General features: G+C 36.4%; 1 protein-coding gene across 5 annotated transcripts in view; it reads left to right on the top strand.

Annotated features, from left to right (window-relative positions):
• Positions 1-13,483, top strand: part of LOC106159728 (protein FAM13A) — a 36,016-nt gene that overhangs the window by 10,137 nt on the left and 12,396 nt on the right. For 4 of the 5 annotated variants that reach the window (XM_087003404.1, XM_087003402.1, XM_087003401.1 and 1 more), the window contains 13 exons: positions 1,105-1,288; positions 2,512-2,665; positions 2,938-3,042; positions 3,245-3,408; positions 4,257-4,307; positions 4,647-4,738; positions 5,321-5,408; positions 5,891-6,035; positions 6,280-6,434; positions 8,872-8,950; positions 9,938-10,274; positions 11,190-11,301; positions 13,241-13,303. In XM_087003404.1, coding sequence (XP_086859530.1) covers positions 1,105-1,288; positions 2,512-2,665; positions 2,938-3,042; positions 3,245-3,408; positions 4,257-4,307; positions 4,647-4,738; positions 5,321-5,408; positions 5,891-6,035; positions 6,280-6,434; positions 8,872-8,950; positions 9,938-10,274; positions 11,190-11,301; positions 13,241-13,303 — 1,729 coding nt within the window. The remainder of the gene's footprint in view (positions 1-1,104; positions 1,289-2,511; positions 2,666-2,937; positions 3,043-3,244; positions 3,409-4,256; positions 4,308-4,646; positions 4,739-5,320; positions 5,409-5,890; positions 6,036-6,279; positions 6,435-8,871; positions 8,951-9,937; positions 10,275-11,189; positions 11,302-13,240; positions 13,304-13,483) is intronic. The other variant, XM_087003403.1, reaches the window with a different exon arrangement.

Below are 13,483 nucleotides of genomic sequence, written 5' to 3'. Positions count from 1 at the left end.
TTTAAGGAAAACCATGTCACTTACTGTTCTCAAACTTACAGGAAAGAAACATGGGACTTAAATAAAGCTTCAGTGGGCAATGCAGTTTGTTTGGTAAATTTTTCTGGCAGTTAAACTTTTTTTTTTTTTTTTGTGAAAATTTAATTTTTCACATATTGGCATTTTCAAAGTGTGACTTAAGAACCTCCACGAGCTTGAAGACCCATGCTAATCACATTTTCTGAAAATCTGTGATACGGATCTTTTATTATTAAAAACTGATGGTCATTATGCTGTTAAGCATTATGTAATATTGCATTAAAATAGAAGAAAACACAATTTTGGGTGCTGCTGCCATGATGACCATAATGGGAAAACCATGTTACTTATGATTGTCAAACTTTCAAAAAAGAAACAAAGGACTTAAATGCAGCCTGAGCTGGAAAAGCAGTCTAATTGGCTTCTTTTTCTGGAAGTTATACATTTTAGTGAAATATTCATTTTTATCATGTTGGCATATTCATTGTGGGACTCGAAGCTCCCATGGACATGAAGCCAAATGGTAATCAAATTCTCTACTTGTCCATGCTATTTATAGTCAATAATCAAAAATTGGTGATAATTATTCTGTAATTTATTATGTAATGTTACATCAAAATTGACAAAAATCTTTTTGCACTGCTACTACAAACATTATGAAAAGAAAACTGTGTTACTTGTTAGTATTTTCAACTTGCAAGTATGATATGTAGGATTGGCATGTAGTTCAAATAAGAAAGCCAGCTCAAATGGGTTATCATTTATTATTGAATTTAAGCAGTTTTATGTGAAATTTTCATTTTTCTCATTCTGGCATATTCAAAGTGTGAACTTAAACTCCCATGGGCCCGAAGCCTTACGCTTGTTTCACATTTCACTTACATTGGTATTACCTGTTGAGCATAATTAAAATTTGATGTTGAATTTGCAGTTAAGCATAATGAACTTTTGCATCAGAATTGACAGCAGCCTATTTTGTGCATTGTAATTGTCTGCTTTTTGTCTGTACATTTGACAGCTTTGCTGCCTTGTTATATATATATGCAAATCATTCTTGCACTAACAGAACTCTTCTCTCTTCCTCAGAATATGGTGACAAGGATGAGCTGTGCACACAGAAGTTAAAGCAGCAGATTAAGACTTTACCCAAGATCAACTACGCCCAGCTGAAGTACCTGTGTCGATTCCTGGTCCACGTGGCTCAGAGAGAGAACAGCAATAAGATGAGTGCCATGGCCCTGGGGATTGTGTTTGGGCCTAATTTATTCAGGTGGGTACAGTAGGGGTCTGGTTCCACATCTATTACAGGATACAGAAATGCTGGTGGTTTTACCAGTATATTAGAAACAAGAGGAGGCATGTCATTCAGTCTAGCTGATTGCACTCAGCGAGAGTCCCCACAGACTTGGTTTTGTTCCAGGTAGACCGATGTTGTCAATGGGAATGGGGTCATAGAAGTGGCCTAGTTCAGAAATCAGTTTAACAGCATCAGGTGGTTTAGCTAGAAGAGCAGATAGATAAAGATGGGATTCCAATGTTTGAAACCATTGGATGTCTATAGATGGTCTGACTCTTGGGTTATGGTATTGGTTCTGTATGGGACTGGTCCACACCTACACCAGGCTAATACATCAGTCTACTTCTGGCTTAAATGTTATATTGCTTCAAGAAAATGGAACATTTATTTATTTATTTATTTATTTATTTAATGTCATACCTATTTAGTTTAGATTGAATTGACTAGAATATTTTATTCATGAAAACAGAAATAGCATATACTGAAGTTGGTCTAGTGGTTGTTTCAACTGTATTACTATTCATATGAACATGTGAAGAGATACATAAATGTGACAGCTAGTATATAAGATTGATTATTTGTTCTATGTACAGTAGTTATAAGACGGGTACCAGGATAATGGGGGTGGGTTGTTTAACTAGAGTTATTTATTACCTGGATGCCAGAGATAGAGTTCTAAATTGAATACTTCCAGCTAATTCCATCTATATGCCGTGTATACTTAAACCAATATTCAGTTACTGTGAAAAGGTTTATTGATGCAAAAGGTTGCTTTGCTGTTCATATTACATGCTTGTAAAATTAGCTGGAGTTGTATAGACAAAATTCTTCACAATACAATATATGGCTGTTCATTACAGTCAGGTATTACTAAAGTCATTGCTACTTGTACTCACCTTTGAGAGATGTTTTTTTAAAAAGGTGAAAGATTTTCTGTAGAGAAGACTGGTCTCATCAACAAACATGTGCAAGCCATTGCTCTTGACCAGTCATAAGTTGTCAGCCTCTTGACATAAAGTCCTTTTAGTTATCTGAAAATATATCTGTGAACTTCATTGTTGATATTTATATTTTTTATCAGCAAAATTAACTGTGCACTTGTTAAAATAATCTGGAAGAGGGTTCACAAGGTGAGGTTCACCAGTTAGTAAGTCAAGGCCAGAGATAAGAGAGATTCATACCTATACATCATTTAGGTGCAGTGACGGTATAGCAGGACTGAAAGAGCAAGGGGTGACCAACCAGATTGTCTGCAAGTTTATCAATCAGTTTGAACAGCTCTTTGATGACAAGATTTACTCCTCAGAGGAAGAACTGAAACCAGCTCCAGCCAAGTCACAGAGAATACAGGTGAGATCTGATGGACAGATATGACTTATACTGGAGTAGTGTATGTGTGTGCGTGCTTGCATGCACGGGCGTACGTGCCTGAGGACAGGCCTGTTTATTTTTTAACTGCATAGTAGATTGTGATACTTAAAAAATGCAATATTCAGTTTTCATATATTTACAAGTGAAAAGAAAATGATCAGCCAATAGTTTCTGTGACTTATTCAAAGTTGAATGACTAATGTCAGATATTTCATGACGTGTATATTTATAAATTTGTTGTATTGCTGCAGGTTCAGGAAGCCAAGCAGCCCAGAACCCCCCCTCCACGCCCTCCACCACCAAAATTTGAGATAGACAGCAGCAATGTCAGCGCCCCAGTACCCTCTCCTAGACGGGTAAGTTACAAGATAACAGCAATTTTCAACCAGATTTGCAGTGGACAGGCTAGGTTATAGTAGGCAGTCTTTAAAATAATGTTGTTTAAATCAATATGTCACACTTGTCACTTATTTTCAGAAACACTAACTGAAAAAGTAAATTAATAGACTTTAATATATAAAAATGAGATATCACCTGAAAGATTGGCTTGACTTGCAGTCGAAGATGAAGCAAGATGGCGGTGCGTACCTGGACAGCGAGGAAGTAGAGGGCAGTGATGAATCACGCGGAACAACTCCTCGCAGTCGTAGCATGCTCAGCCCGCGCTTTAGTGATGATGAGTTTTTGGATCCAAGAGCAACGTCTCCTTTTCACTTAGAAAGGTTTGTAACAGTACCTAAATTTACTAGTTGTTAAGATGATGTACATTTTGTTTCATGTGTAATATGTTAAAATGGTTACATATTGTGCACATACTACCAGTAATAATTTATAACAAGACAGCACCCTTACTGGTGTGTGTTCGATGGGACATATGACTGATTAGAATATTATGTTACTGAACAGACATGCTGAAACTGTCAGTCCCACCCGTCTTGGCCAAAATAATTTTCAAGGATCAGTTGAAAAATGTGTCTCGTCCATCCGAAGGACTTGCAGCAATTTTCAGAGGGAGCATTTCGAATTTACATTCAGTCCCAAAAAAGTCCTTTGGTCTGGCAAAAGTTTCATAACTGCAGGTTCGAATGCCCATGTGTATTAAGTTTTTAGCATGTCTGTGTGAATGAGTTAATATTGAAATGCAAAAAAAGTTAACTGTTTTGGATGATGTCAACTTGTCGTCATATAGAGAAGACCTGGAATGAGGAGGGACTTAGAACATTGTTCATGTGTTTGAGTTCTACATAGTACATATCATATGGTGCCTTGATAGAAATACGCTTTTCCGTCAGATCCAAAGCTCTGCACATGCCAGTGGAGCACTACTAATGTTACTGCATTATCACCAACATAGTTCATATGTGACATGAAAACTATTATTAAGAAATGAGTATCACTCCAATTTGTATATCTTACCTGAGAATATCCTGAGAACATTCCCGCCCACTCCTGGTGCACCATTAATGACCATAAGAAGTGATTGATGAACCTATTAAGGTAATTGCAGTACATAGTCTAGAATTCTCAGTAAATCTATACTCTTTTAGTGAGTAAACCTATCTTCTTTCAGTGAGACAGGATCCACAATGGCTTCTCCTGTAATTGATGTGGTCGCCTCAGAGTAAGTGAATCTGCTTTGATTTTGAGCTCGCTTAATTTGTGTCAGTCATGTTAATTAGTCTTTAATCAGTAATGGGTTAATAAGGTTTGCACATGTGGCCAATACTTATAGTTAAAAGGTTTCTTGAATACCATTAAATTTACTAAAGCTGGCTTAGTACTTGTAGGTACTGTATAAAAAAAAAAAATCAGTCTCAGTTATGTAAAATAAAGACATAAATTAATTAAGTTGATGAAATGTTTGAAGCATGATTTGATTACCCCTCCCCCTCTCTCTCTCTCTCTCTCTCTCTCTCTCTCTCTCTCTCTCTCTCATGTCTAACTGGTCCTTTTATTACAGAGTGGTGAAGAATGTGATCAGTGAGGTGACCCAGGACTACCTGTTTGGCAGTGACATCAGCTCTGATGATGACAGTGATCACAAGCCTGTCAGTAAGTACAGTATTTATGTTAAGATAAATATCTTAAATCAGTGGGAAAAATTTTTTTATCGAGAAGATTTTTGATTTAGACATACACTTTTAGAAAGCCATCTCATTTGCATGTGTACATGCACACACATGTTTGCGCACATACGCGCGTGCACACAGAGAGAGAGAGAGAGAGAGAGAGAGAGATGTTAACCAGGCAGCATTGATTGATAAACTATTAACATATATTAACATTACCATGACCTTTAATGAGTCCCCAGGTTCTCTTTAATAAGGCATCCTAATTATGGTGTACTTTAAGGTCTTAGAATACCGACCTGGACATGTGTGACATAATGGACATAGGTACGCCATGTTGTTGCTGAAACCAGTCCTCTTCAGGCATGTTGTCAACTTGGACAGTATAAAAAGATCAAAGATCAAAACTGTGTCCACTTTATTCTTCCCAACAGCTGTGTGACTCATTCATTTCAGATTATTGTAACTCGGCAAACAAGTAAGGATAATAGCTTGCCTTGGGGCCTAGGCAGAGTTGCAGATATGCCTCTTCCTTATTGTATGACCTGTGCTTCTTATTCTTCAGCTCCTACGCCAGCGCCTAGAAAGAAAAGGAAAGACAGAACTAAAGAGGCTCAGGTCCGAGAGGAATCATCGTCTCCCAATAGATACATGTAAGTTGAGGTGGTGGTGTTTTAGATACAGGTGTCAAACAGCAAACACTGTGTAGACTTTCTGTCACATATGCTACACATAACTGACTTTGTGCAGATAAAATCATTAGATTTCTTGAAAGTGTATTATGACTCTTTACTGCAATGATTGAGACTTCATTAGTTGGTTTGACATTTTTTACTAGAACTTTGGGTTTTGTATATTTTATTGCCCTGAAGGCCAGGGGTGGTGATATTTAGCTAATTTTTTCTGAACTGGAGATTTGTTTAGATTGTAGCAGTGTACAATTAATGACAATGCTTAAAGAATTATTAGAATGTAAATACATTTAGGAAAAGTCCAGAAGGTTGAAAATGAGAATAAAAAGAAATAAGAACTTTAGGGAGGGACTGATAAACTTCAAGACTGTCCTTCAGTTAGTAATTATGGAAAAGTTGGAAAATGCTGAAGAAAATAGAACGAGTGTTTGTTCTTTTTGCAGAGACCACGATGATGAAGAGGAGGAGGATGAGGATGATGAAGGATTGTTGTCACCACGATCTGGAGTCTCACTAGAGGGCGACACTAACGCCAAACCAAAGAGACACAGGTCTACCTCTGCCGCCACTGAAATGTTCCAAGAAGACGTAAGTATATATTTCTACTTATATATCTGTTATCTGAATTGTTAGACAAAATTATTGGGTTTTTCAGTTAGTAATTTTTTAAAATATTTTCTTTTTTGCCACCTGTTGCATTGTAATACTTGGGTACAAACTTTAAAACTGTGAAAGTATTTCAAGCCTTTTGTTTCAGTAATTGGCCATATTTCACATTTCTTGCCTTGCAAGAATTTGGTATATTATTTCATAATATTGTCTCCATTCCCAGGGGGTTGAGCATTCCCAAGGTTATCCCGGCAGACGGACAGGAAAGTCTGAGAGTATTACAATACCTTCTGACCTCAACGATCCTGTCGGCCACAGTGACAGTCCTCACGTACAACCAGTGCCCAAGCCACGAAGTCCTCGCAAGAATATAGACAGGTCAGGGACACCATCTTTGATATGTAGAACCTTCTCAGTATTACAGCTGCAGCTTTAAAATTTTTGTCTGCATGATAGTTTAAAGTATTACATGACAGTGACAGATGGAAATGTGAAGAAGTCATTTAAGTTAACATGATAATTTCTTACACTGCAGCTTGCATGTGGCACTTTCTCAATCTTGGCATGTAACAGTAGTGTGTAGTTAGGAATGTGGAACTAGCAGTTGTAAGCAATTGAAATCTGTTACCTTCATGTCAACATGTAGTAACAGGAGAACTGAAAACAGAACAGGACAGTTTTATTTGTTATGAACCTGAAATGAAGAGAAACTCCAAAAACAAAACGATGAATATTAACATAAAAAAAGATGCACAAAATATAAATTTCTAAAGCCTTTAAACAAAACACAATATTTTACATGGTTATCTATGTATCCTAAAAACAGATGCAAAAATACTAATCTCTAAAGCTGTTAGAACAATGAAGTTAGATGAATTGATAATGGTGTTATAGGTGTCTAGGTTTAAATATTCTGTGTGATACTACACACTTATTATGTAAAGATAAAACAGTGATAGCAGCCAGTAGCAAGATTTAGATGTATTTTTGGACAGTTTGGTGGCTGTCATAGTTATGTTTTGTATCATAGCTAGATCTCCAGCTGCCAGTATCACATAACTTCTCAAACTGAACACAGGTTACTCTGAATGTGATAAAAACAAGCTTATTTGGTCGACAACCTAGATCTTAGACAAATTACAACAAGGAAGAGGAACAAGTCTAGGTTGATAATTATTCATAGTCTGAATTCAGGGAAAACAGGTTTCTCTCTAAGTTGCAAAAATTACACACATTGCACTTACTATAATGAAGGAAGCACATGTTGGAAATTCATCAAATTGCAGTTAGCTTTTGGGTTCAAAAACAGTTCAGCTTTGTGTTTGTCAACTATTATAATTACTCTATCTTTTCAATGGGCAAAAATTATCAAACTTACAAAATTTTTTTAGTCACAAAAATTATATTTCTAAATAGCATTTTACTGCACAGAATACAGCTGTATAGGGGCCTGCTTTTTAACTTCATTGCTAACACTCGATAGGTATATTCTAATTTTTACTTGAAAAGGACAGTATTCCCCCCCCATTTGAAAAGATTGAGTTAATACTTTGAGGAAGTCAAACCCAGTTTCCCTTTTAACAGCCACTAGAAGAGAGTTCACTGCCCACATAATGACATAGACTGAATGAAGCCTAATTCTGATCTAAAGTTTTCTTCATTTCCACCTGTTGTGTGACTGCATGTTTATATGTATGTGTTTCTGAATTGATTAGTTGACTGTAAACCTGTGTAATGTCAGCCAAAGATAAAATTTGAAATGAACTAAAAACATTTTTGTCAATTTTGAGAAGGCATGATAAAGTTGAAAAAAACACAAAGAGTGTTCCTTAGACACCTTAACCAAGTTTCCCCTACTGTTATTACCACATATCTGTTGGAAGATTTTATGTGGATAGTGCCAACTTTAATTGATAAAAAAAAAGAAACAACTAGAAAAGCAATCCGAGAGTGCAGACCTCTGCGAAGGCAGCAATTTTTGAATATTATTGATTATTGATAGATTATTGATCCAGATCACCACCAAAAACTAATCATCTGTTCCTTGGCCCACTTCTGACAGTTCCTGAAAATTTCATCAAAATCGGTACATAACTTTTTGAGTTATGTTGATGACAGACAGACACAAACAAACAAACAGGGGTGAAAACATAACCTGGCAGAGGTAATGATTGTGAATTTTAAAAAACAGTTTAGATTTATGTGTATTAACAATTCTACAATTTGATTATCTTTATCCTTTCTTCCATCAAAAAGGAAAATATCCCCCCCTACACACACACACAGTATAACTATAAGACAATGGTAATCTTCATGCAAGGTCAGCATTATCTGGCTGGCAGAAATAATTTCATGGTGAGACATTAAATACTGGAAAGGCAATTATACAGGTTTAGTTCAAGACCTGAGTGGTTATGTACAAAGAAGCATGATCTCCCTGAGGTGTCTTTGATCTATTAATAGCTATCTAGTATTATGAGTAATGTTCTATGTGTGTGTGTGTATATATAAGAGAACACACAAACCCAGGCAAGAAGGGTCCAGGAACCTCTCTCTACTGTCACAGAGGTTTCTCAGCTCTCTTGTCATCCTCCTCAGAGAAAAGGGCCACCACTTTTGACATTTTGTGGCTGAAATGATCATTGTGCTGAAAATGATCCATGTGATAATGTAATTAGGGCTGTGTGGGTAATGGGCTGTTTACTGCTTGTATTAAGAAGAATAATGTGGTATCTGAAGATGATTAATGGGGGGGTCTAAAATAGAATGTGGTGTTAGCAGGTATTTTAAATGCTGTTGATTTATATTTTTGCAGGTCTCGGCAAAAAGACGGTTTCTCAACTGGAGAAGAAGGATACGGCACTCTGTCCAGTGAAGTATCGACGCTCAGTAATGTAAGTAACATAACAAGCTGCACATCTGCATCTTAATGTTAAGAAAGCAGCAGCTGCTTTGTCAAGCTTACATTATTTTAACTGCACAGCAGTAAATTGGGTGACATGTTAGGAAAGGTGGAAGGCAAAATATGCTTGTTATACAAAAAAATGGACACAGTAACATTAGGTGATAATTTATTTGAAAGATGATGTAGATAACATTGAGTGTTGAGGAGAACAGATGTTGCCAAGTCTTTACCTTTTATTGCTTTTAAAAATTATTGAAAAAGTATTTTCTGATATTAGCAGAATGACTTTTCAGAACTTATTAATTTATTAGTCTTTTCAGCTTAACTGAAATATAATTATATTAAGCAATTAACCAATGAATGATATTGATAATAATTAATTTTGTTGGAATTAGAAATTTATTATTTATATTACATTAAAAGATAGGATGTCACTGGTAGTTGAACCTTGTGATGACATTGTTTATATAAATAGCAGCACAGCGTGGTTGATAATTATGGATTGATATTCATGTGACGTAAGTGTGAAGATGTTACAATACCATACAAGCACCTGTTATTTACATATGTGATCTATGGGACATATGCATTCCTAGCCTGCGTTATGCAACATAGTTGTCTTGTGACTCACTATTTCCTGCCTGTAGCTAACCTATAAATACAGATTAGATCCATCCTACCAGCCAGCAGATCAAGGATGTTTTCCAATAGAAGCAGGCACATAAATTTCTCCATAAGTTAGAAATAGCCTATGATTCATTGGGTTTTGTGTAGGAAGTGTTCATGCAATCAGCTTATATCTTGCAGTAGGTAGGGGAATACCACATGTCAGGACATTTCACTGTACTATTTCTAGAATATTTTGCATTCTGATGCAATACAGGTATTGCTGACACCATTAATATTACTGTAACTGCATTATAGGAACAACTGCAGATAAATAGATGTACTTAGGTTTTTGGATTTATATTTCCAGTTTCGTAGAGCTCCAGGTCCTAAGAGGCGCACTCCAACAAGGAAGATGAGAACATTGCTGAGTCCGGATCACTTTGACGGCCATGTTGATTTAGAGAACATAGACGAGGAGAGGATGGAGTCTCCAGACTTTGACCTCCCAGCCCTTACCAGGAATAATACACAGATTGAGGAGGACGTTAATCATAATGAAAAGAAACCCACAATAAGGTTTCTTGATATTCACGACGAGCGTAACAAAATTCCGTCTCCAGAGAGGTCACCAAATAGCAGTAGAAAACAGCCGTTTGTTCCTCCACTTGACCTGTCCACACTGCATGAGAATGTGGAGGGTGGAGGTAAGTACTGCCAGCCAGACTTCATATTTCATACCAATAGATATATATAAAGCACTGGTGGTATAAAATACAATGTGTACTTAAGTGATGAGACTTTTTCATGGCAATTAATGGGTGGTTGCATTAATGAAAACACTAAGGCTTCGTTCACATGCAATGTCTATTTTCTAAATTCTATTTTCTATTCGCGGTATGTCTTATGATCACGCTCTGTGCCCTTAATGTCCCGCGGCGTAATTACTGGCAGCGCGAGCCAGTTACTTATAGTAACTTATAGTAACTTAAAGCTGACAACCGTAAGACATTTATTGCTTTAGGCTTCGTTCACATGCAATGTCTATTTTCTAAATTCTATTTTCTATTCGCGGTATGTCTTATGATCACGCTCTGTGCCCTTAATGTCCCGCGGCGTAATTACTGGCAGCGCGAGCCAGTTACTATAAGTTACTATAAGTAACTGGCTCGCGCTGCCAGTAATTACGCGGCGGGATATTCAGTGCACAGACCGTGATCATAAGATAGCGCGAATAGAAAATAGAATTTAGAAAATAGACATTGCATGTGAACGAAGCCTAAAGCAATAAATGTCTTACGGTTGTCAGCTTTCTTTTGGAAATATGGATTTTAGAAAACATTTTGTCAAAGATAGGTCATTTTACTTGAAGTTACAACACTTAATCAGTACTAATGAACCTTAGAATGTTTAAGTGTCTGTACTGAGCCCACGTTTGATCAGTGTTCTGTTCTCCTTACTGCCCCCATTATTTTCTGGTCAGTGTTCCGTTCTCCTCACAGCTCCCATACTTGTCTGGTCAGTATTGTGTTCTCCTTACAGACCCCATACTTGTCTGATCAGTGTTCTATTCTCCTTACAGGCCCCATACTTGTCTGATCAGTGTTCTATTCTCCTTACAGGCCCCATACTTGCAGAGAAAGGCCCTTCCATATCATTCCAGAAAGCCAAGTCTATGAAAGAGGAGGAGCCACTGCTGTCACCGCGCTCACAAAAGATGAAGAAGAAATCCAGGTATTTTAGAAAGTCCTGGTTGTATATGAGTGTGTTCTTTAGCCAGTCACTAGTGCATGATAACTCTAGCTCCCAGGGTTTGCCCAGAATTCCTGGATATAGTTACTTATATAAAGGCCACAGTTTGGATCTTTTTACATGCAGCATAATTTTCTTTTTGAAGAGCACGGTGTGAAATATTTTTTTAGCATTTTACTTGTGTATCTGCATCTAGCAGTGAATGTTATTTTTAACTGATCTTATCAAAATAAGCTTTATTTACAAAGATTTTGCTCTGTGTCTTATGTTTCCAAAAATAACCATGTAGACACGTGTGTGCACGCACACACACACACACACACTCACACACACGCATGCACGCACACACACACACACAGCTAAAACAATTGAAACAATATTCTTAAACTTGTTTAAAACTAAAAGTGAAATATATTGAAAAATGATAAACTTTGTAGTTTTATGTGACTTAGAAACGTTTGTTGAAATTAAAGCACAATTCTCCCAAAATTTTAAGAAATTTAAAGAGTGTGTCTGGCGTTATCTAATATTCTTGTCCTAAACAAGGAGACGGAGCTCTGAACACCTCCTTGACTCTCTAATGAGGTCTACGGCCTTTAAAATCTTCAGCAACCTAAGGTAACTCTTCATTTACTGTTCTAAAGCTGAAACTTTGTTGAAAATTTATGCATAACACAACTTTATGATGTTTACATTAAGCAGTATGAAAGGTTTATTTTACAAAGGCTGTTTGACATATTTCTATTTATTTCTATTCTGTTTTACTTACTAGTTCTAAATCATTTTATTTTCAATATCAAAACTCTGTGACAATAGTTCTAATGCAATTATCTAATACTTTCATAAAAATTGTTATGTTAAATTTAATCTTTGTTATCTTATATCACAAAAAAGAAATTGTTAATCATATCAGTAGTTTCTAAATTAAATACCTCATTATATGATACAGGTTTTTAAAAAACATGGCAGACAATAATCCACCATTTCTTATTTAACAATACACTATAATGACAGGTTTTCTTCAAATAATACACAACCTGACACCATATTAACACATATACCAGGAACAAAATGTTTGCCCACACAACTTGTATTGTTTACACGTATTTACTACGTCAATGAGAGGATCAGAGAAAAAATTAGTGCAGTGGAAAGAAATTGATATTAGTCATAATTCTCATGCAATAGATACCACACAAATGCATGCTTTGCGTTTAATGCTTAGTTATTTTGTTGCATATAACAACTTACTAACATGTGTTCAGTATTGAAGTTGATTGATTTTTCCATGATCACCGCAGTCTTCTTAGACACTGAAGGTATTGCGTCCATGCATAAGAAATTCCTGTTGTTTTCAGCAGATGTTTGCTATTTAAGTGGACTACATGTCACATTTGTCGTGAGTCAGAGTGTACTCACTTTTTTTTGTTGTCTCAGCTGGAAGCAGCATTTAATGAAAGTTGTCTTTTGGGACAGCTATATACATGGAGGCCATGAAGAGCAATACTTTCTGCTTGCTACAAACTCTTAGAAGACTGCACCTTCTTTGTTTGCTTTTATCAGACATGCTGAAAAAATTTTCAGATATTGGGACCAGCAGCTATGATAAATTAGCTGAAATAAAGGACTTTTTGCCAGACTGACTGTAAATTCAAAATGACCGCTCTTAAAATTGTTGCCGACACAAATTTTTACCAGTCTGTGAAAATTAAGTCCATCATGGGCCCCATAACTTGAAAGCATCGCGCATTGCAACAGAGCACAACTGTCTCGATTCCATAACTCGATCGCCCATACTCAATCCACATGGGGGGTTATGGAATTGAGACTGCTTTTAAGTTACAGGGCCATGGCCAACAGTTTCAGCATGTCTGTGGCATTGAGCCTTGCCTGTGATTTGATAATTAATGTGGTTTTGCAGTGGCTCTACTGACACGGATATGCCACCTTCTCCTCCAGTTCTTCAGACCAATGTCTTCAAAAGGTTGGTTTTATATGGTAAAAACTTGAAAATTTAGTCAGTCTTGAAAATTTTGTTGGAAGACAATTCTCTACCGACATAATTTTTTCAACTGGAAAATTTGGCAAACTTGAAAATGGGCCTCTCAATAATTTTGAAAAGTTTGTCACCCACTATTGCCAATCAGATTGATGCATTTTAAAA

This window comes from Lingula anatina, chromosome 2 (assembly GCF_051362555.1).
Source record: "Lingula anatina isolate TDL-2025a chromosome 2, LinAna3.0, whole genome shotgun sequence".
Taxonomy (NCBI): domain Eukaryota; kingdom Metazoa; phylum Brachiopoda; class Lingulata; order Lingulida; family Lingulidae; genus Lingula; species Lingula anatina.
Note: the sequence above shows the minus strand (reverse complement) of the source record. Positions and strands in the feature narration are given on the sequence as shown.